We start from the raw sequence: 23,478 nt of genomic DNA on the forward strand, positions 1-23,478 counted from the left end.
ACCTTCTGATTGGCAAGTCCTAGGCTCTGTGGTTTAACCCACAGTGCCACCCGCGTCCCACTGAGCGTCCAGTGAAAAGTGCCAAATCTAGGGGTACCCCTCAGCGACCGACCTGCTCCTTCCAGGGGAGGGCAACCCTGTCCAGAACAGGCAATCTCCCCACCTCTCTGACTTGAAAACTCGGGACATGGAACACAGACATATTCGCAGGATTCAGCTTCTATTTATTGGCCTGCACCCGGCCTATCACCACCTCCAAGCATCGGTCTAGTTTCTCAACTCTCTCTACCGATTCAGTCACCCAGGAACCTGCTTAGCTTCAACAAGGTGGTGGCCTTATGTGCCTACAGATGAGGCTCTGATTCCTGACCACTGGCCGCGCTGGCTGCGGATGATGGAGGTCCAACATCTGGAAGGATGCAGGCTAGGCCCTCCTGACGCAGGGCACCGTACAAAACTCAAGTCAAAAGCAAAATGGCTACTAAGGCACAGCTTTTAGAAGATGCAGCCTTGCAGCCATGTGTGCCAGGAAGAATATAGGCGAAAGTTAAGTCAGCCTTGGAAACAAAAATATCTGCTTATCCCACTAGACAAGGCAGTAGTGATGTACACAAGGACGCTGCAGATAACAAGAAACATTGAGCAACCTGATTCTCCCAATTCCCATACTGCAAGCTGTGTGTGTGTTGCTAGCATGTAACCGATACAGCCTTTTCCTCCCAACAGGTTTGCCCAGACAGGCATCAGGAATGAACTAGGACAGTGATTTCCAAACAGGAATCCTGGGGTTTCATGGAAGCTAACTAATTAAGGGACTGTAACTTTGCATGTAAAAGGTTCAGTGCTGGCATCTTCAGATAGCGCTGGGCAATGCTACTGCCTGAAACCTTTGACAGTGTTTGCTATGAAGTGTGGACTGGCTTTTGTCAACATGGTGCCCTCCATATATTTGGGGATGCAATTCCCATCAGTGCCCCCCCTCCCAGCACCGCTGGCTGAGTTATATAGGTCAATGGTTTGACGAAGCATAGGGTAGCTTTCTATATTCCTAACCTGTCGGATCTTTGGGAATCTTCCTCATTGACCTGGCTCCAGGTACCCCATCTTCTGAATCTGGGCAGGTAGGGACTGTGGTGGCAGCCTGCCTACAGAACACCCTCTCTTTTAAAGATATTGCAAAGGCACCATCTTCAAAGGGTTGCAGATGCCAAGTACATTAACTCTCTTAAGATACTGGAAATGCACCAACTTTGAAAGGTTGCAGGGCCAAGTGCATACACTTCAATTTCCCCAGGCCAGGCATATGGCATTGACTCCCCTTCCAGCTCGCTGACTGCTTGAAACTGCTGTTTGTTTTGCTGTTATTCTCTCTGCTTTTCCTTTCTTAAAATTTAAAACATTGCTTCCATTTGTTTCTTATAAATGAGAGGTGCATTGAGGGATTTCACACAAAAATACGAGGCTTATCTTTTTTAAAAATAGAGAAACAGATTCTCACCAGGCAGATATTCATCAGGGGCAGCCTATTCTATCCCAACAGTGCCTTGTCAAAAAAAGTTACACCTGTTGGATCTTTGCAATGCAGCTGTAAGGATATTGTGGCAATGCTAATTTTGAACAGGGGAGGGGAAACAGAAGAGGAAGTATTGTACAAAAGGATGCAACATTCCAGCTATTGTTCTCCATTCCTCCTTCAAGGCTAGTCACTGTTTTGGAAAACATCCTCAAGGCCGGAATAATCCATCCCCACCCCCGTGTTTTATGATGGCCTCATCCCAGAAAGGTGGCCCCAGACCCTCAGTAATGACATTGTCCACGATGGGCGTGTGCCATGTTTAAATAAGGGGCTCAGTAATTGGATTTTTTCATACCTCTTCCCCCCCTCCCCCCCCCGCAATCCTAATGGTATCGCCCACTGGTATCCCGGACTCTCCATGAGACTTAGGCTGCTCTATGATGACATCAAGGAAAGCAGGGCAATGCCCACCCCCTTAAGAGTAATGGTTTCGCCCCCAACCCTATGCAGGTAAAGGGCGACGAGGGAGATACCAAGTCTCCGAAAGGGGGGGGGAGAAAAGAGTTGATAGAGCTCACCCAAGACGGTTCTAGCGGGGCCTGCGACGTGTCTTCTGCCTCGGCCCTGAGGCGACGGGGTCTGATGGGGTCCCGCTCCCGGTAGACCCGGTACAGCCGTGGGCCCAGAACGCAGCTCAGCAGCTTCGCCATCTTGGGACGGACCTGAAGCCAAAACGGCACCGGCAGGGAGAGGGTGGGGAGGAGCTACATTTCCGGGTTTCGTACAGGAAGGGAACCGGGACAAAAGACTTCTGGTCTCTCTCCCCCCCCCCTTTCTTCCCAGAACGCGATTCCGGCGCCTGCTCTTCCCTTCTGCTTTCTAGGGCCGCTAACGTCGCTCTAGCCCTTAAAGGAACCGCAGCCCTATTTTGCTTGAGAATAAATCCCATTGAATTTAGTGGGATTCAGTTCCAACCCTGCTGAGGATGTTTAGGCATACAGTCCAGTCCCAACCTTATTTACACAAACGTTGTTGTTGTTGTTGTTGTTGTTGTTGTTGTTGTTGTTGTTGTTGTTGTTGTTGTTGTTGTTATGATTATTATTATTATCAGTGCTTTTTCTGGGAGGGGGGACACAGGGGTACGCATAGCCCTCAACATTTTGTGAATCTTTGTGCTTATGTCCATTTACTGTATTTATTTCTCCCGATCTGAACTATAAAATGGTGATTTTCTTGAGTCAAAATGAGAGTACCCCTAAACATTTTTTTTAAGTAAAAAAGCACTGATTATTATTACACTGGACAGAAATCAAGGCATGGGTGTAACCAGGATTTGTGTGGTGGGGGAGGGGGAAGAACCTCAGTTAGTTAAGTATTTTTTTATTGTTTTACATGATTTAGGTGGGGAGAGAGCAGCCCCCTGCACCCCTTGCCTATGCCTATGACTCAAGATAGAGAAAAAAAATCTAAGAACTGCTAAAACATAGGAAAAACAATCATTAATTTTTAATTAAATATTGGTAGAATTAAAACTATTAAAACTAAAACCACACTAATAATTACAATAGAAACAGCACAGTAGCAGCCCTCTCATGAAAAGCAGTCGGTTCCCCCAAGCCTGTTGGAACAAGAAGATAGTCACCTGCTGGTGGAAGGAGGGCAAGGAGGGAGCCAGGCTAGCTTCTCCAGGGAGGGAGTTCCAGAATCTGGGAGCCATCACTGAGAAGACCCTCTCCTGCGTCTCCACTAAGTGTGCCTGTGAGGGTGGCAGGACTGAGAGAAGGGCCTCTACCCTGAAGATCTCAAAGCATGGACAGATTTATATGAGGGAATGTGGTCTTTCAGATAGCTTGGCATAAGCTCTGTGATTTTAGCAGGACTTACTTCCGAAATAAATAGTTTTTGCAGCATAAGAAGTGTTTTCCTCCTTCACCCTCCCCAGTCAATAAACTCCACTTCTTTCTAATCACAGTCACAACAACCTTTTGAGGTAGGTTAGGCTACCTCAAGGTCACCAGTAATCTTTATGCTGAGTGAGGAACCTTGGGCTCCCATGTCCTAAAAGGTAAAGGGACCCCTGACCATTAGGTCCAGTCGTGGCTGACTCTGGGGTTGCGGCTCTCATCTCGCTTTATTGGCCGAGGGAGCCGGCGTACAGCTTCCGGGTCATGTGGCCAGCATGACTAAGCCACTTCTGGTGAACCAGAGCAGCGCACGGAAACGCTGTTTACCTTCCCGTTTACCTATTTATCTACTTGCACTTTGACGTGCTTTTGAACTGCTAGGTTGGCAGTCCCATGTACTAGTCGAACACTTAGCTGTAGCACCATTCTGGCTTCCAAATAAGCAGGACTCCTTGCACAGGACATTTGATGGTCTTTCTATATATATATCATCTCCCTCCTGCTACTTCCGCCTTCCCCACAACAAACAAAATCATGCCCTTATTGATAAGCCATTCCCAGTGCCCTCAGGGTATGTCGGATGTAGATATGACTTGAAGTCTGTATTCTTTGCCTTCCTTTGACGCCTCAGCAGTTTATGTTTGAAAGAAATAAAATAAATACAGCATATGAGTCAACAAAACACCACATAAGAACCCAGAAGGAGAGCCCTGCTTGAAGAGCTCATTCTGCTGCCTGCAATGTCCTGCCAGAAGCATCTCCCCTCCAAAATGGATGTCGGCCCTCGAAATTTCAAGGCGGCCCTTGCTGCTCTGGCTGCCATCTTCTTGCGGCTTGGCAGTGCTGAATGTAAGATTCCTCTCCCCGCCCGCTTTCTGAATTGCATTTGTTTTGGTAATGGCGTTAATGAAATCCTAGAAGTGATGGGCTGGTTTGCATATGTTTGGGATTGGAGGGGGTGGAGGCAGTGCCAGGCAGCTCGGCTGGGGAGATGTCAGAAGCAGCTTAGTGGGTGCGGTGGGGGAACTGCCATAGCTTCCTGGCAGGTGGGTCGCTGTTGCTTACATGAGAGGGGAGAGGTGGTGGGTCGGTTGGCACAGTGCAAATATGTTAGCAGGAGCACTGGGTTGCATACCCTCCAACATTTCTCTGATGAAAATAGGGGCGTCCTATTCCATCACCACTGGGTTAAACCACAGAGCCTAGGACTTGCCGATCAGAAGGTCGGCGGTTTGAATCCCCGTGACCGGGTGAGCTCGCGTTGCTCGGTCCCTGCTCCTGCCAACCTAGCAGTTCGAAAGCACGTCAAAGTGCAAGTTGATAGATAGGTACTGCTCCGGCGGGAAGGTAAACAGCGTTTCCGTGCACTGCTCTGGTTCGCCAGAAGCGGCTTAGTCATGCTGGCCACATGACCCGGAAGCTGTATGCCAGCTCCCTTGGCCAATAAAGCGAGATGAGCACCACAACCCCAGAGTCGGTCACGACTGGACCTAATGCTCAGGGGTCCCTTTACCTTTATTCCATCATCATAATGATAATAAATGTATTATTTATGCCCTGCCCATCTGGCTGGGTTGTCCCAGCCATTCTGAGCAGCTTCCAACATACAGTGGTACCTTGGTACACAAATGTCTTGGCTCCTGAACAAATCGGCTCCCAAACACCGGAAACCTCGAAGTGAATGTTCCAGTTTGCGAACATTTTTTGGAAGACGAACATCCGACTTGGCTTCAGTGGCTTCTGATTGAGTGCAAGAAGCTCCTGCAGCCAATCGGAAGCCACGCCTTGGTTTTCGAACCGTTTCGGGAATCAAACGGACTCCCAGAATGGATTAAGTTCAAGAACCAAGGTACCACTGTGTATAAAAACACAATAAAACATTAAACATTTAAAAACAACCCTATATGGGGCTGCCTTCAGATGTCTTCTAAAGGTTGTATAGTTACTCATCTCCTTGGCTTGGTTTGTGTGTGTGTGTGTGTGTGTGTGTGTGTGTGTGTGTGTTTATAACTCCATACCCTCCAACATTTCTCCAATGAAAATAGGGATGTCCTAAGGAAAAGTGGGACATTCCAGGATCAAATCAGAAACCAGGACAGCTCCTGTAAATCCTGGACAGTAGGAGATCTTGAAAGGTCTGGGATTGGCTCTGCTGGTGTGCTGACCTTCCACCTGCGGGAAGCTACAACAGCAGCAATTGATCACCTGGCGAGACACTTCTGGGAAAGGACTATTAAGACTGCAGAAAGAAAAGACCGAGTGAGATGGACACACACACACAGAGAGATTTTTCCAAAACCCGAAGAACTGTTGGGTGGAAAAGGGCAAATACCTGCTTTCTGCTGCCCCTGGAAGGCAGAACTTGATCTAAGGTTGCAGGAGAGTAGGTTTAAGCTGAGCAGTAGGAGAAACTCTTTAAGGCTAGGAAAAATTTGGCAATGGGAGCAGTTTGTTAGACGTCTTCAAGGAGAGGCTGCTGTGGATGCTCCAGCTCTGAATTTGCCCACAGGAACCCTTCCAAGCTCCAGTCGTGGCCAACTCTGGGGTTGTGGCGCTCATCTCGCTTTACTGGCCGAGGGAGCCGGCATACAGCTTCCGGGTCATGTGGCCAGCAGGACTAAGCCGCTTCTGGCAAACCAGAGCAGCACACAGAAACGCTGTTTATCTTCCCGCCGGAGTAATACCTATTTATCTACTTGCACTTTGAGGTGCTTTCGAACTGCTAGGTTGGCAGGAGCAGGGACCGAGCAACGGGAGCTCACCCCGTCATGGGGATTCGAACCACCGACCTTCTGATCGGCAAGTCCTAGGCTCTGTGGTTTAAGCCACAGCGCCACCCGCGTCCCTAACTGAATGAAACTGATTGTATAATTTGAAGGAATTATTTGTAGGATGGCTAAGGCTCACCCTGGGGACCACACTGGGCAAATGGCCTTCCATATTTTTCCACATTATTTTCAGTTGGCCGGAAGGTGTGGGAGGAACATTTCGCCAAATGTTCTCAAAGCAAGCGGAATGGGAGGGAGTTTTTTCTCCAACGGTTCTTGGGAAGGCAAGCGGGTGGAAATAGTCTCTGAAAAATTCTCTCAGTTTGAATGATTTGGCTCTGTAATACTGAACAAAACACTGTTGCTAGGGCATAGTTGTGGATGTTGGAGGTGACAGGCTCAACGAGGAGGGCTGTAATGAGCAGAGGCCAAGCCCATGACAATCTTAAAATCGGTTGGGTGGGAGCCACAGTGTCGGCTGAAATTCTCCACCTGTGGAAGGACATCTCACTTAACATTGTCCAGCGGAGGGGCTGAGATTCTCTAACGGCTCAGGGGAAGTCTGACCAAAAAATAAAAATTTAAGAGAATGTCTTGCTCCGCCCCACCCAAGCCCAATGGGATGACTCCAAACAATGCAGCTCCTTCTGTTTTTAATGTTAGGTATGGCACTGCCAGTTCAGGGGTTACCAATGGCGTGCCTTCCAGATGTGGTGGACTACAAACTCCCAAAATCCTTTGTTGTTGGCCATGTTGGGTGATGTGAGCTGTGTTCCAAAACATCTGAAGTGTCTCTCTTGTGTCTCCTAATCTTCTGGGGCCTAACAAAGCCTTCTCTCCCCACAAGTGATATATGCAGAGAAAGGCTCCTCACTGGAGCTGCCATGTCCTGGCGAACGTGGGGAACTATCTTGGTACCTTCAGCAAAGTGGACCCACCCTTCTCTTTTCCAAGCGGGGGAACGGCCCTGTGACTCGTCTCCCAGAGGCCTGGGATCGCCTCAGGGTGCTTGAAAATTACTCCCTTCAGTTTAGCAATGTGACGGACAGCGATCATGGCAGATACTGGTGCAGCTCGGTCAATTATTACGACCTGGTGGTCACCACAGGTGAGTGGACCAGCGTTAAATGAGACTGAAAACGCACTTAGGGTCCCGGTCATACCTGTTACTGTTTTCCTAATATATGGAGTGTTAAGTTGTGGGTGAACATATCAGACGACACAGCGATTCTTCAAACAGCTCTTGTTTATTCGCAGGCCAGAACAGAACTGAACTGAAGGGTTCAGCCAGCTTGCTTATATAGAGCTCCACTAGAACGCAACAGTAACAATTTTCTGTAACTATCCAACCACTGAACGTCACTTTCAATCCCTTATTTGCATATGTGGACCTGAGTGAAAACTATCTACAGTATTCCCCTGCTGGCCCAGGGTGAGAACTTCAGTACATAACATGGAGCACTGATTACCTTTGTTTCTCTTATGGAAAAATAATAAAATCCATTTAAACTGATGAATCCCCAGCTCCTATCTTATTCTGAACCCTTTCTATACGGCCATAAGACTGTAGCTCAGTTCAATCTGTGGCATCTTCAGGCAGGACTGGGGAAAATCCTTCTCTGAAATCCAGCAGTGCCACTGCTATTCAGCAAGGCCGGTCCAAGACATTTTTCTGCCTGAAGCCAATGACAAGATGGTGCCTCCCCTCCTCCTCAAATGTACAGAAGCCTACCAGGCTGGAAGTTAAATCTTACTTCGAAACAGGACACAGGGCATTGTCCTCTGCCCAGGGGTGCCAACTTAAATAAAATAAAAATATATGGGGAGTGGTGGAGTAAGGTAATCCTTACTGTACATAATAACCCCACCCCACATAATCAGCCACAATATTCAGTATGTTGTTGTTGTTGTTTACTCGTTTAGTCGTGTCCGACTCTTCGTGACCCCATGGACCAGAGCACGCCAGGCACTCCTGTCTTCCACTGCCTCCCGCAGTTTGGTCAAACTCATGCTGGTAACCTCGAAAACACTATCCAACCATCTTGTCCTCTGTTGCCCCCTTCTCCTTGTGCCCTCCATCTTTCCCAACATCAGGGTCTTCTCCAGGGAGTCTTCTCTTCTCATGAGGTGGCCAAAGTATTGGAGCCTCAGCTTCAGGATCTGTCCTTCCAGTGAGCACTCAGGGCTGATTTCCTTCAGAATGGAGAGGTTTGATATTCTTGCAGTCCATGGGACTCTCAAGAGTCTCCTCCAGCACCATAATTCAAAAGCATCCATTCTTCGGCGATCAGCCTTCTTGATGGTCCAGCTCTCACTTCCATACATCACTACTGGGAAGACCATAGCTTTAACTATACGGACCTTTGTCGGCAAGGTGATGTCTCTGCTTTTTAAGATGCTCTCTAGGTTTGTCCTTGCTTTTCTCCCAAGAAGCAGGCGTCTTTTAATTTCGTGACTGCTGTCACCGTCTGCAGTGATCATGGAGCCCAAGAAAGTAAAATCTCTCACTGCCTCCATTTCTTCCCCTTCTACTTGCCAGGAGGTGATGGAACCAGTGGCCATGATCTTAGTTTTCAGTATACACACACCATTTGAATGGCAATGCCTCTTAACTTTGTGGCAGGGTGGGCGGCCCCCTCAAATATTTTATTGGGTGTCTGTGAAGAGACCTCAGCCCCTAGGAGTTGGCTCCTATGCCTCTGCCACACCTGAGGGCAGCAGGATAGCTCGGGAGGGGGGTGGGCAGAGCAGGCAAAGTGACACAACAACGCTCTCTGCTCTGTATCTTTCATCATCTGCCGCCTGAGGCGGCTGCCTCGCTCTGTCTCATCATAGGGCCGGGCCTGGCAGTCAGTGTAGGCGATGCTGAACTAGATAGACCGATGGTTTGACTCAGTATAAGGCCACTTCCTACGTTCCCTATTCCCAATAACCACTGCCATTGGTGGGATGATGCGTTGGCTAGCTGGACTATAAAGAAGGCTGATTGCCGAAGAATTGATGCTTTTGAATTATGGTGCTGGAGGAGACTCTTGAGAGTCCCATGGACTGCAAGAAGATCAAACCTATCCATTCTGAAGGAATTCAGCCCTGAGTGCTCACTGGAAGGACAGATCCTGAAGCTGAGGCTCCAGTACTTTGGCCACCTCATGAGAAGAGAAGACTCCCTGGAATAGACCCTGATGTTGGGAAAGATGGAGGACACAAGGAGAAGGGGACGACAGAGGACGAGATGGTTGGACAGTGTTCTCAAAGCTACCGGCATGAGTCTGACCAAACTGTTAGAGGCAGTGGAAGACAGGAGTGCCTGGCGTGCTCTGGTCCATGGGGTCACGAAGAGTCGGACACGACTAAACGACTAAACAACAACCAGGCCAGTCCTACCCTGGCGGACCCTCCCTTCTCTGAACCAGCGAGTCCTGGATCCCTGGCAACGAAGAGAAAGGCGCTAAGCCCGTCCCACCTCCTGCCCGGGTCCCAAATGCTTCTTAAATTGAACATGGCACATCAGAGATGCTTCTTTCCCATCCAGGCACTAAGCGGATGCTGGAGAGCAGACGGTCTGATCTCGTGTGCTACGTCCTGAGCTGCTCTGTCTCGAGCAATAAATTAGACAATAATGTGGTGAGCTGGTGGGAAGGCAAGAAGGCTCTCCAGCAAGGCGAGAAGGAGAGAGACTACAGCATCTTCAAAGGTCACAGGGCATCTCAGCTCCACATTTGCTTGAGGGAAGGGAAGGAGACCAAAGAGAGAAGACTGAAGTGCAGCTTTGCTGAGAAGCAGGAGATCACCTTCCGTTTGACGGGGAGGGAACAGGATTCGTGTGGCTGCTGCGGTTGGCTGCCCTCTCCTCCAGGTAAGGGGCTTTCTAGGTATTTGGGCTACTTTGCAGGGAATCTGCTCTCTAGGGAGGGGGTAGCTAAAGTTCTGAGATATTGATGACTGTATGAATATTTTTGAAAGGGCTGTGGAATCATTAACCGAGGGGAGGGAAACACAGAGCCTCATTTGACGCTAGTTTGAAAACACACCTAAGTCTGTGTACAGACAACACAGAAAGTAGCTGCTGCTTTAGGCGATGTTATCGCACAAAGGTGCGTACAGTCGCAAACCGCTGTGTACAAAAGCGCCCTGTGAAGAAATTACTCCTGTGTGTTTCAAAGGCTACATGCCCGCACGGCTGTAGATTGCAATATGTTATTGTTGCAATAACAGCAGGTGGCGCTGTGGTCTAAACCACTGAGCCTCTTGGGCTTGCCGATCAGAAGGTCGGCGGTTTGAATCTGCGTGACGGGGTGAGCACCTGTTGCTTGGTCCCTGCTCCTGCCAACCTAGCAGTTCGAAAGCAGTGCAAGTAGATAAATAGGTACCACTGCAGCGGGAAGGTAAATAGTGTTTCTGTGTGCTCTGGCTTCCCTCATGGTGTCTCGTTGCACCAGAAGTGGTTTACTCATGCTGGCCACATGACCCAGAAAGCTGTGTGTGGACAAACACTAGCTCCCTAGGGCTGAAAGCGAGATGAGAACCGCAACCCCATGGTCGCCTTTGACTGGACTTAACCATCCAGACATCCTTTACCTTTTACCTTTATTGGTGCAATAATAGGCTGCTTGCACATCTTACATTTAAAGCAGATTTCCACACACCCCAGAGAATGTTGGGAACTGTAGTTTTTTTAAGGGTGCTGAGAAATACAGCTTTGTGAGGGGTAAACTACTGTTCGCAGGATTCTTGGGGTAGGAATGTGCTTTAAATATAGGTGACTCTCAACTTGGGCGGGGATTGCGTTCCGGGGTTACGATACGATATGATACGATACAATATCTTTGTTGTCGTTGTCCCATACAGAACAATGAAATTTAAAAAATCTACATAAAACGTTCAAAACCCCCTAAAAACCCTGAAACCCCATTTTAAAATACAATATACTATAGAGACTCCTTATGCTGCGTTTAGAACCAGAATTGCATTTGCATAGAAACTGTTTCTCAGGCGGCTAGTCCTGGTCTTTATAACCCTGTACCTTCTTCCAGAAGGCAGAAGCTGAAAGAGACCATTTCCGGGGTGCGCACTATCCTGCGCTATCTCTGCAGCTTTCTTATGGCACCTGACAGCATAGATTTGATCCAAGGTGGGAAGAGTGCACCCAATTATTCTCTCTGAAGTCTTTACAACCCTGGGCAGCATTTTTTTTCCCCTGGCCGTGCAGCTCCGAAACCACACACACAGACCATAAGCTAATATACTCTCCACAGTACAATGGTAAAATGCCATCAACAGGTCCTTTGAGACATTGTTTTTCTGGAGGATTCTGGAGGTTAGCATGTAAAGCAAAAATTGTTTGTATTCAGTGGTGGGTGGGATTGCAAAGGTCTTTTCCCCTGGACGCTCACTCACTTTCTGAACCCTTTTACTTTTTATTTTTTTGCCAAGTGCATGAAGCTGCATGTGCACAAGTTAAATGTGCATAAGTTGCAAGTTACCTGCACTTGGTGTGTATGTAGCCATCTTGCATTCGGTTAGATTTATTCCAGACCATCCACACATAATTCTGCTTTGTTAGTTCTGCAGTGTTCTGCTAGTAGCGTTACTTATGGTGCCATTGCCATCTAGGGGTGCACTTTTGAATTACACAAACAACAAAACGGGACAAAACAAAACAAAACAAAACCTCTGGAATGTTCGTGATATGAAAAGTTAATGGGATTTTATCAGGAAAGTGCGTGGAACATGCAACCAACTGGAAACAGCCGTGTGTCTGTCCCAAAACATTTGCAGGTGCAAGCTGTAGTGAGAGCAGGATAATATAGAACTACTTCAAAACTACCATGAGCAAAAATCACCATTAATGCACAATAAAAAAGACATCTAGATGAAATGTTTGAATACCTGTAGTGTCTCCCACTAATGCATCAGCTGGTCAACACTGTATTGTTTAATAGTAACGGTATTCTGGAAAGGATCCCCTAGTTCAGTAACAGAGCACCTGCTTTGCATGCAGAAGGTCCCAGGTTTAGTCACCAGATAGGAATAGGACTGTCCCCTGCCTGAAACCTGCTGCTGCCAGCCAGTGTAGGCAGTACTAAGCTAAGTGGACCAATGATCTAACTTGGTGTAAGGTAAGGTTACCAGATTTTTTTTTCAATGAATCTGGGGACACTTTAATTAATTAATTAATTAATTAATTACTACATGTTCGGGGCGTTGATGCTGCAGTGATAGCGGTGGCAGAGGGGCCGCCGCCTTGACCTCAACTACCTGTTTCCCCTTCCTCCGAGGCTTCTATCTCCTTTCTCCAGGAGCCTGGGCAGCCCCAGGCTCTTTGATGGTGATGGTGGTGGTGGGGGGAAGTGGTGCAGGGTGGGTCAGGCATGAAAGGCGGAGGAGTGCGGTGAGACTCAAGAAGCACGATGCCTCCCTTCCCATCAAAGCAGCCCCAATCCCATTCCTGCTTGCATGCAAGCAGGAGGAACGGCTAAGGGAGCTGGGCATGTTTAGCCTGGAGAAGAGGAGGTTAAGGGGTGATATGATAGCCATGTTCAAATATATAAAAGGATGTCACATAGAGGAGGGAGAAAGGTTGTTTTCTGCTGCTCCAGAGAAGCGGACACGGAGCAATGGTTCCCAACTACAAGAAAGAAGATTCCACCCAAACATTAGGAAGAACTTCCTGACAGTAAGAGCTGTTTGACAGTGGAATTTGCTGCCAAGGAGTGTGGTGGAGTCTCCTTCTTTGGAGGTCTTTAAGCAGAGGCTTGACAACCATATGTCAGGAATGCTCTGATGGTGTTTCCTGCTTGGCAGGGGGTTGGACTCGATGGCCCTTGTGGTCTCTTCCAACTCTATGATTCTAGGATTCTATGATTCTATCCCTCAGCTGAGGCTTTACACTGCCTTTCGGAGCAGTCCCATCCCAGCTCCTACTTGCATGCAAGCAGGAGGGGGTGGGGAAGGCAGTGCAATGCCTCCCTTCCCATCAGAGCAGCCCCAATAGCATTCCAACTTGCGTGCAAGCAGGAGGGGGCAGGGAGCCCTCAGCTGGGAAGGGAAGCTTCCTGTTGCCTAACTGAGAGGTCCCTGCCCCGCTCCTGCTCCCACGCAAGCTCTGATAGGCAGCGTGAAGCCTGCCTTCACAGCTGAGAGATCCCCTCTGCTCCTGCTTGCACGCAAGTAGGAGTTGGGAGGCTGCTTGGATAGGCAGCATGAAGCGTCCCTTCACAGCTCAGTTGCTGGGGTCAGGGAAGGTGGAGGCAGCCCGGAAGCTGCATCTTCGAGCCCCTGCACCTCCATCCTATGGGGACTTCTCAGCAGCTCCTGAAGCCAGCCAGAGCCAAGTGCTCCGGGCTGCTGAGACTGCCGCTGCTGCGTTTCCCAGGGACATGAGATGAAATCCGGGGACATTCCGGGGATGGAATTTATCCACGGACTTATTTGCAAATCTGGGGACTGTCCCCGGGAAACAGGGACCTCTGGTAACCCTAGTGTAAGGCAGCTTCCTACGCTGTTCCCTGCTCAATGTCATATACTGGCTGGGCAAAGGGGATTGATGGGAGGAATCAGCTGGGGAACCCCCAAGGGAACCCCCTGGGGGAAAAGGCTCAGAGCCAGAGTGTCAGGGAAAGCAGAGGATTGGGGAATGCATGTTCAGGCAGATCAGCTTCCCTCAAAAGAGGAGCGGGGGGGGGGGAGAGAGAGACTTACCACCCCTTGTTTCCAGCAGTCTCAGAAGCAGAGGGAGACACAGACACAGAGCAGATTAGACAGGAGCTGCCTAGCTACGAGATAGTGACAAGAGAAAAAGAAGGGAGGGTACAGATAGCAGAGACGTTATTCGAGACTGTGCAGGACCCTCCCTCTCCACGAACTAGGAGATCCGAATATATTAGAGAACAAAGGGTGCAGAGGGGAGGAGGAGGAACTTCCTGTTGGTGAACAGGATGTTGCCGAAGATGGAAGGGGGAAGAATGGAAGAATTGGAGTAGCCAACTGCTCTCTTTGTGGAGGGAAGTGGATTTTTGCTTGCGACCTGATGCCTGAATAAAAAGGACTGTACAATATAAACTGCTTGATAATTCTTATCTGTGAAGTTACCAAAGGGGGAGGCAGACTCTCCACGCATGACACAGAGGCTTGGTGGTGGGACAACGGTGAGCGGTCAGAAGGGGAAGACTGGGAGGCGGAGGTGTGGGAAGCTGAAAAGGTAAGAGGGTTTAGTAAGCAGGGAGAGTCTGTGGCAGAGAGCAGCCCAGAATCAGAGGCAGAAGCGGAGGCTGGAGAGGAAGGGGGCAAAGAGGCAGAGTGGTGAAGAAGCCAAGGAATCTCTCCCTCCTGCTGTGACAAGCTCGTCTTCCCCCTGGTCTCTCAGGACCAGAAGAGGCATGAAATGGGAAGAACAACGAGAGAGAAGATGAAGGAGCCTCAGATTGTTGGGGAAGGACCCAGGAGAGGAGCTGTAGAGAGCGATGGGGACATTCACTCCCTACTGGGAAGGGTTGCTGTGATCCCAAGGCCTGCACTGTTCTGGTTTCTTTGAATAAAGAGTTAACTTCTAAGGCACTGGGCATTTTATCGCTGACCTGATCCTGACACTCTAGTACTGTGGTACCTCGGGTTAAGAACTTAATTTGTTCTGGAGGTCCGTTCTTAACCTGAAACTAATCTTAACCTGAGGTACCACTTTAGCCAATGGGGCCTCCTGCTGCCACTGTGCGATTTCTGTTCTCATCCTGAGGTAAAGTTCTTAACCCGAGGGACTATTTCTGGGTTAGCGGAGTCTGTAACCTGAAGTGTCTGTAACCTGAAGCGTCTGTAACCCAAGGTATCACTGTACCAACATTTTGGGAATCAAAAGGTTGGAAACCTTCTCTGGTGCACTGTGGGGAGAAGCTGGAGCCAGGATTTCATGGTCTTGTTCTCTCCTGTAGGAAAAGTAAAAGGTTGCTTAACGCCTCCATGTCCAGAAAGTGAAGGAAATGGGGGCACCTGGATCCCGCTGGCTGTTTGTGTCACGCTGCAGTTTCTAATCATATTCGTGCTGGGAGTGCTGCTATGGAGAAGCTGTCGGTAAGTGGAGAATTGTCCTGACCAGGCTGGTGAGCATCAAGAGGAAGGGAAGAAGGGAAGACCTTGGATCGAGGTCATAGGGAGTTGTTGTTGGTCAGAAAAGATGGTACAGAGCTAGGAAACCAAGCGGGGCTGGTTTCAAAGAGTCCTCGTTGCATTCAATACAAACGAAACTTTCCCCGAGCTGCATTAAGTCCTGTAGAACCAGTTCTGCTCATTCCCAACACGGTCGGTTTGAGCCAGGAAAAGTCAGCTGCAGAGAGTGGCTACTGGCCAGCACCTGGGACGTCACCACCTCTGCAAAGCGTTGGTGGCATTTGTGTGTTCTGAGTGCACAGTGTCCTCATGCTGGTTTATTAACGGTAACTTTTTCAAAAAAAGAGGCAGATAGCTGGTCTGAAGGACCCAGCGAGGAGCAAGATGGCGAGCTGACCCAGGGAACTTGCATGAAATGTAAGAAGGAAAAGGATTAAAAAACATTGAAACTGTCATGCCATTGTGCAAATCTCTGTGGCTACCACATTTGGAAAAAGTGTATATGGGTCTGATCACAGCATCTCAAAAAGGGAATTGCAGAGTTGGGAAAGGTGCAGAAAAAGCCGGACTGGTTGGAGCACTTCTTCTAGGAGGAAAAGGCACAAATGTTGCTCCTATTCAGTGGTAGGCAGGGTTGGAGGCAAAACTGGGCATCTCAAGAAATGTACATTTTACCACAGTAGGGTAGTTGATGTACTCACCCCTGCACCCCATGGTGGCCTCCACTGAAAGAGGGAAGAGGCCTCACCCGACTTCAAGGGAACATCCCAGCCACTTGGGGTTCGAATCAGGACTGGTGAGGGGGTGGCAGCCTAGGGAGAGTGCTGAGGGCCACACAGAAAGGCCTGCAATCGGCTTCTGGGCCACAGCTTTCTAGCCCCTATTGTACACCAGACACAGGTCACTTCAACCCACACCCTGCACTTAACACACATTTATTTATTTTTGTTTAAAAAAATTAATTAATTTTCAGTTACAAAAAATCCAAAATGTGCCATATTATATTAATACCAATTCAAATACAAATCAATCTCATAGCCAATTATAAATTTTGTGTGGCTTCCCACGTGCTGTAGGTCAAGGTCAGATTCCCTTTAAATCTGCCTCCAGGCTATTGCTCAGACCAAATACAACCCATTATTGATAAAAACCCTTATACCATAGCTACAATGATTAACTTCAATTCGCATTAACACACATAGTAGTTTGTAAGTTCGCAAGTGAAGTTCTCCTTTCTTCTTCCTGTGTGAGGTTTCAATTTCCATCATCTGTTCCTTTAATTCTTCATCAAATATTATGTCCATATTAATTATTCCTGATTTCTTTTGTGCCTTACGGCTCTGTTGAGTTACTCTGGAGAGGTACCCCCCTTTGTTTTCAACTCTTCTGATACAGCTGTAAAATTCCACTTTCAATTTCAAGCTGGGAGATATTTAAACCGTGTGAGGATCCTGCACACTGTTAAGGATGTTAGCTCTGTGATCTATCGATCCATTTATTTATTCCCCACCCTCCCTTCACCCTAAGTCCCCAGTGCAGGTTACAGCATTAAAGCACAATATTAAAAAAAAACATTTTGAACAACTTACAGCTATCAAAATTGCTTGCCATTTACAGCTACGAATTCGTTGGGAGGAGTCCCTAAAGTGGTATACAGTGGTACCTCAGGTTAAGAACTTAATTCGTTCTGGAGGTCCGTTCTTAACCTGAAACTGTTCTTAACCTGAAGCAGCACTTTAGCTAATGGGGCCTCGCGCTGCCGCCGCGCGATTTCTGTTCTCATCCTGAGGTAAAGTTCTTAACCCGAGGTACTATTTCTGGGTTAGTGGAGTCTGTAACCTGGAGAGTCTGTAACCCGAGGTACCACTGTAAATGTGATTTTAATGAGACCTATGTGACTGTTAGGATTTTTATCTATCTGAGCTGCTCCAGCAAGTGGTACTTTTGTACAGTGGTACCTCTGGATGCGAACAGGATCCGTTCTGGAGCCCCATTTGCACCCTGAAGCGAATGTAACCCGCATCTGCGCATGTGCTCGACATCATTTTGAGCATGCGCAAGCGGCAAAACCCAGAAGTACAGTGGTGCCCCGCAAGACGAATGCCTCGCTAAACGAAAAACCCGCAAGACGAAAGGGTTTTCCGATTTTTAGCGGCTTCGCAAGACGAATTTCCCTATGGGCTTGCTTCGCAAAACGAAAGCCCATAGGGAAATCTCCGGGGACAGCGGGGAACCCTCCTCCCACCGCAAGCCCCGGGAAGAGAGGAGAAGCTGCGCGCCTTCCCCTCTGTTCCCGGACCTGTCCTGAAGGCTTGCGGTGGGAGGTCCGGGAACAGAGGAGAAGGCGCGCAGCTTCTCCTCTCTTCCCGGTGCTTGCGGTGGGAGGAGGGTTTTTCCTCCCCACCGCCAACATTCAGAAGGCTGTTCTGAAGGCTGGCGGTGGGAAGAAAAGCCCTTCTCCCGCCTCCAGCCTTCAGAAGAGTTCCCCGCAGGGCTCCCCAAGCTGTGAATGTCTGCCGCGCGCGAGGGGCGCTCTGCTTAAGAGCGCCCCTCGTGCGGGGCAGCAGGCTGCTATCCGCAGCTTGGAGAGCCCTGTGGGGAAGTCCGGCAGGGCTCCCCAAGCTGCAGATGTCTGCCCCGGGCGAGGGGCGCTCTGCTTAAGAGCGCCCCTCGTGCGGGGCAGCAGGCTGCTATCCGCAGCTTGGAGAGCCCTGCGGGGAAGTCCTGCAGGGCTCCCCAAGCTGCAGATGTCTGCCCTGGGCGAGGGGCGCTCTGCTTCAGAGCGTCCCTCGCACCCGGCAGCAGGCTGCTATTCGCAGCCTAGGCAGCCCTGCAGGAACTCTTCTGAAGGCTGGCGGCGGGAGAAGGGCTTTTCTTCCCACCGCCAGCCTTCAGAAGGCTGTTCTGAAGCCTGGCGGTGGGGAGAAAAGTCCTCCCCCCCCCTACCAGCCTTCAGAAGAGGTCTGGGGAAAGACTGTCCCCGGACCTGGTCTGAAGGCGGTCTCCCTAGGAACGCATTAATTGATTTTCAATGCATTCCTATGGGAAACCGTGCTTCGCAAGACGAAAAACTCGCAAGAAGAAAAAACTTGCGGAACGAATTAATTTCGTCTTGCGAGGCACCACTGTAACGCGTTCCATTACTTCCGGGTTGCCGCGGAGTGTAACCTGAAAATGCTCAACCTGAAGCTACTTCAAGCCGAGGTATGACTGTTCTACGTTTTGTGTAGATCATGTGAGTGTCTGAGTGAGCGTGAGACAGGAAGTCTGAGTACTGTTGGAAGTTGCCCTGCTGGCCAGTGGGTGACACCGGACGGCACACTTGCATTTCTGCTTTCCTTTTGAGTCAATCTTTCCCATCTCTCCTTGCAGCCAGAAGCATCCAGCCCACCTTGAGGAGCTCAGGAAAGGTACGTTCCCTGGCATCTGTGCCTACATTCAGGGATGTTTTGACATCTGAAGGCAGGGAAGTTTTTAATGTTTGACGTTTTATTGTGCTTTTGTTTTTAATTCTTTATTGAAAAGTAAAAAGGGCAAAAATTACAAGTGCGCAGAGTAAGACACAAACAAGAAGCAGCAGCAAGAAATAGCACCCATTTGGAAAACAAAACAAAACAAAACAAAACAAAACAGGAAAAAAAGATATTGTGTGGATGTTACAATATGTTATTGTAGTTATAGTGTTTGTAATATTTTGTTGGGGAGCCTGGCAGAGTGGCTGGGACAACCCGATCAGATGGTTGGCATATACCATACTTTTCCGTGTACAGTGGCACCTCTGGATGCGAACGGGATCTGTTTCGGAGCCCCGTTCGCATCCTGAAGCGAACACAACCCGCGTCCGTGTGTCTGCGCATGCATGGGTTGTGATTTGCCGCTTCCGCGCACGTGCATGATGGAATTTTGACTGCACATGCGTGAGCGGCGAAACCTGGAAGTAACGTGGAGTGCAACCCGAAAAGATTCATCCCGAAGCTACTTCAACCCGAGGTATGACTGTATAAGACAAGGGTTTTTTAAATTAAAAAATAATGTTAAGAATTGGGTGTCGTCTTATACCCAGATAGTGTATAGTGGGTGTGTGATTTGTTGCTGCCGCAAACCGGAGTTTGTCAGCGGCTACTGGGCGTGTTATTGGTGGTTGTGGCAAGGGCTGTTGTTGATTGGCTGTCGCGATTGGCGGGCGATTGGCGGCTTCTGCCAGTGAGGGGGCAGACGATTGGTGGCTTTTGCGACATGTGCTAGTGGCAGCATATGTCAGTCAGGTGAGCGATTTTTGGCAATCCCCCCTAAAAAAAGCTCCAGAATGTCTGGGCCACCCCCCGGAAAAAAAGCTCAACAACTCTGGGCCATCTCCCCCCATTCATTCTCTTAATTTGGAGTCCCCCAAAATAGGGGGCTTCTTATACATGGGAATATATACACGGAAAAATACGGTAAACATTATTATTATTATTATTATTATTATTATTATTATTATTATTATTTGGGGTGGAAGTGCAAAGGAAAGTATGGCTGGTAATGCAGCTGGAGCAAGGAATTCTGGGTTGGCTAGGGGAGAGTTCTAGTGAGTTGGAGCAGGGAGGGTTGTGGGTTGACCCTCGCAGTACGAGGCTTATCTTCAGCCTAATTGCGTCTTGGCACGGACATCAAAAGCCCTCTCGCCTCGGCCGGGACAATTCGCTTCACGTACCCCTGTCTCTGCCGGGTCGGATTGCAGCCATGAGCAGCCTTACGCTCGTGTAAGCGCCATGGATCTGGGCCCATAACCCTGTTGTTGGGATGCTGCCAGGAGACGGGGGCAATTGGCAGGCCCCCAGCTGGCTCCAGCCACCTGCCGGCAACTGGGCGAAACTCCGGTTCTCAGAACAGCATCAAAACTGAGACTCAAGCCTCAGAAACCTTGAGAGACTGAGGACGCAAGCCAGCAGAGATAAGAACCCTTTGCAGCGGAAGTAGCGGACAGAGACATGTGTAAGAATATTTACAGCTTTTATTCAGCAGCAGGACAAAGGGAAAACATGTCTTCTTCCCTCTGTGTCCAAGCAAAACAGCATTTCAAAAGCAATGTACAGGTTACCTCAGGTTAAGAACTTAATTCGTTCTGGAGGTCCGTTCTTAACCTGAAACTGTTCTTAACCCAAAACACCACTTTAGCTAATGGGGCCTCACGCTGCCGCCACCGTGCGATTTCTGTTCTCACCCTGAAGCAAAGTTCTTAACCCAAGGTACTATTTCTGGGTTAGTGGAGTCTGTAACCTGAAGCGTGTGTAACCTGAAGCGTATGTAACCGAAGGTACCACTGTACAACTGAAGCTCCCAGCAGATTGTGCTGGAAGTAAACAGACATGTGAACTACAACAGCTCCACATATCTGTTCCTCTTAAGGCGGAACAGAACATCAATATCCTAACAGTCCAATGGTAGGATAGGAGACAGAGGAATTTTAGCCTCTGGGTTGTGTAGGGGGCTCTTTCGATGAACATGCTTATTGTTTCACTCATTTCGAAATGTGGTACGCCAGCCCTGGGGTACTGCCAAATCCCAGTGTTCGTTGAGTCGAAGATCCTGGCTTCATTCCTTTGCGTCTGCAGGTAGGACTGGCAGAGACCCCCTGCCTGAAACCCCGTAGAGGAACTGCCAGTCAGGGTAGACAGTCCTACTCTAGATGGCGGTTTTCCATGCTCCACTGCTACATGCGGGAGTCCTCCTGCCTCTTCTGCTGAAGAGTGAAAAAAATAAGTAGTATAAAAAGGTAAAGGGACCCCTGACCATTAGGTCCAGTCGTGACCGACTCTGGGGTTACGGCGCTCATCTCACTTTATTGGCCAAGGGAGCCGGCATACACAGGTCATGTGGCCAGCATGACTAAGCCGCTTCTGGTGAACCAGAGCAGCGCATGGAGACGCCGTTCACCTTCCCGCCGGAGCGGTACCTATTGATCTACTTGCACTTTGAGGTGCTTTCGAACTGCTAGGTTGGCAGGAGCAAGGACTGAGCAACGGGAGCTTACCCCGTCGCGGGGATTCGAACCGCCGACCTTCTGATCAGCAAGTCCTAGGCTCTGTGGTTTAACCCACAGCGCCACCCGAGTCCCTAATAAGTTGTATACTTATAGTATACCTATACTATAAGTAGTATTGGGTGCCAGAATTTTGTGATCCAATAGGTGGGAGTGTTTGGCAAGTCAGACCGACTATGCACAAATAATGATGAGGCGGTAAAATTGTCCCTGCACTGTGCTGTGTGCCAGATTGCAGATAGGGGCATGCATGGTTTCTCAGTTAAAAAATAAATAAATCACAGCACATACAGAACTAAAAATAGTGAGAGGTTATCCTAGAAACGGTTTTCCTCAAGTCCGTTTATTTTTTAAGTGGGAGAGCGTCCAGCTACGCAATCCCCCACCTCCCTCTGAAGTGGCCCAGCCCTGTTCATGAACTGCATCTGCTTTCTGTGTGAACTAGACTCAAGCACAGGTAAAGGTAAAGGGGACCCCTGACCATTAGGTCCAGTCGTGGCCGACTCTGGGGTTGCGGCGCTCATCTCGCTTTATTGGCTGAGGGAGCCGGCGTACAGCTTCCGGGTCATGTGGCCAGCATGACTAAGACGCTTCTGGTGAACCAGAGCAGCGCACAGAAATGCCGTTTACCTTCCCGCCAGAGCGGTACCTATTTATCTACTTGCACTTTGACGTGCTTTCGAACTTCTAGGTTGGCAGGAGCAGGGACCGAGCAACGGGAGCTTACCCCGTTGTGGGGATTTGAACTGCTGACCTTCTGATCGGCAAGTCTTAGGCTCTGTGGTTTAACCCACAGCGCCACCCGCGTCCCTAAACTCAAGCATACTTCATACTTTTCAAGCACATAGCTTCTTCCCCCACAGAATCCTGGGAACTGTAATTTGTCAAGAGTACTGAGATTTGTAGCTTGGAGGTAGGAACTATACAGTTCCCAGAATTCTTTGGGGGAAGTCATGCGGTTTGAATACGTGGTGTGCATCTGCATGCCTGGGGTAGGATAATAGTTTATTGTTTCTGTGTCTGCCTATGAGCCACACTATGTGTTTTGTTAGAGGGTTTTTGAGAACAGAAATGTTTTAGTTCCCGTGTCTCTGTGAGTTCTGCAATTCCATCGCACAGTGGATGTGAAATTTGTGATCAGACTTCAGCACTGAGAGAAACATCAGAGAAACGTTTTCTTTTTCTTTTCAAAACGGAAGCAGATAATAGTTGATTATCCCTCCCCCAAATTCTGAGCAGAATACAGGGGAACCTCAGGTTAAGAAGTTAATTCGTTCTGGAGGTCCATTCTTAACCTGAAACTGTTCTTAAACTGAGGTACCACTTTAGCTCATGGGGCCTCCCGCCACCCCCGTGCAATTTCTGTTCTCATCCTGAAGCAAAGTTCTTAACCCGAGGTACTATTTCTGAGTTAGCGGAGTCTGTAACCTGAAGCATCTGTAGCCTGAAGCGTCTGTAACCCGAGGTACCACTGTAAAGCATTTTGCAAACCAAGCATACACGACCAATTGCGTAATTGAATCTGGCTGTGGCAAACACCCCTTGTTTTGATATAATTACCTTGCACGGGATTTTGATTGTGAAGCCCAGAGCGTACACAGGTGAAAAACAGAATGACTCATCCCTCTGTCATTTCACAGATGTTTCCAAGTTGGACGGCACATCACAAGTCTATGTGAATGTCAGGACCTGATGAGAGATGCCTGCTGTGGCGAAGGAAAGCCTTTGGTTCCCAATGACTCAGCTAATCCTGGACCAGACGCAGTGGAGCTTGTATGCTGTTATGACCCTCCGGCATCAACTTTTTCCAGGCATCTGATTTTATCTGTCCTTCCAGGGAAGACTTTCCACCTTGCCAAACCTTCCCTAGATTTCTGCATAATGCTCGTAGGTGGAAGGATCGGGCACAGAAAGCAATTCTCCCTGCAAGCAATCTTATTATCTCTCTCCGTTTTTCATTGAAAGCAGTTTCCTGCCTGGTCTCATGTCGAATATTCGGGGAGGCCATCCTTTCAGCATCAGGATTTCAGGAGCGGTTGTACTGTTAACAGTTAGGGCGTAGCCACACGTATCTTTTACCTCGCTCCTTCCACACACAGGTGTGCACTTTGAAGCTCTGTGTCTGAGCTCCCCTTTTTTTCCTTTTTGCTCAGCGAAAACCTGCTATTT

General features: G+C 48.9%; 2 protein-coding genes across 2 annotated transcripts in view; one reads left to right on the forward strand and one right to left on the reverse strand.

Annotated features, from left to right (window-relative positions):
- Positions 1-2,372, reverse strand: part of ABHD16A (abhydrolase domain containing 16A, phospholipase) — a 35,891-nt gene extending 33,519 nt beyond the window's left edge. The window contains exon 1 of the mRNA XM_081853189.1: positions 2,095-2,372. Within this exon, the coding sequence (XP_081709315.1) occupies positions 2,095-2,226 (132 nt within the window). The 5' untranslated portion in view covers positions 2,227-2,372. The remainder of the gene's footprint in view (positions 1-2,094) is intronic.
- A 1,452-nt stretch (positions 2,373-3,824) lies between these two features.
- Positions 3,825-23,288, forward strand: LY6G6F (lymphocyte antigen 6 family member G6F). The gene is made up of 6 exons (XM_081853854.1): positions 3,825-4,269; positions 7,036-7,296; positions 9,721-10,044; positions 15,113-15,251; positions 18,660-18,697; positions 22,950-23,288. The coding sequence occupies exons 1-6, from the start codon at positions 4,161-4,163 to the stop codon at positions 23,000-23,002; spliced, it is 924 nt and encodes a 307-aa protein (XP_081709980.1). The 5' UTR covers positions 3,825-4,160; the 3' UTR covers positions 23,003-23,288.
- Positions 23,289-23,478: the final 190 nt, after the last annotated feature.

The sequence above is a fragment of the Podarcis erhardii genome, assembly GCF_964252035.2.
Source record: "Podarcis erhardii genome assembly, chromosome: 2".
Taxonomy (NCBI): Eukaryota; Metazoa; Chordata; class Lepidosauria; order Squamata; family Lacertidae; genus Podarcis; species Podarcis erhardii.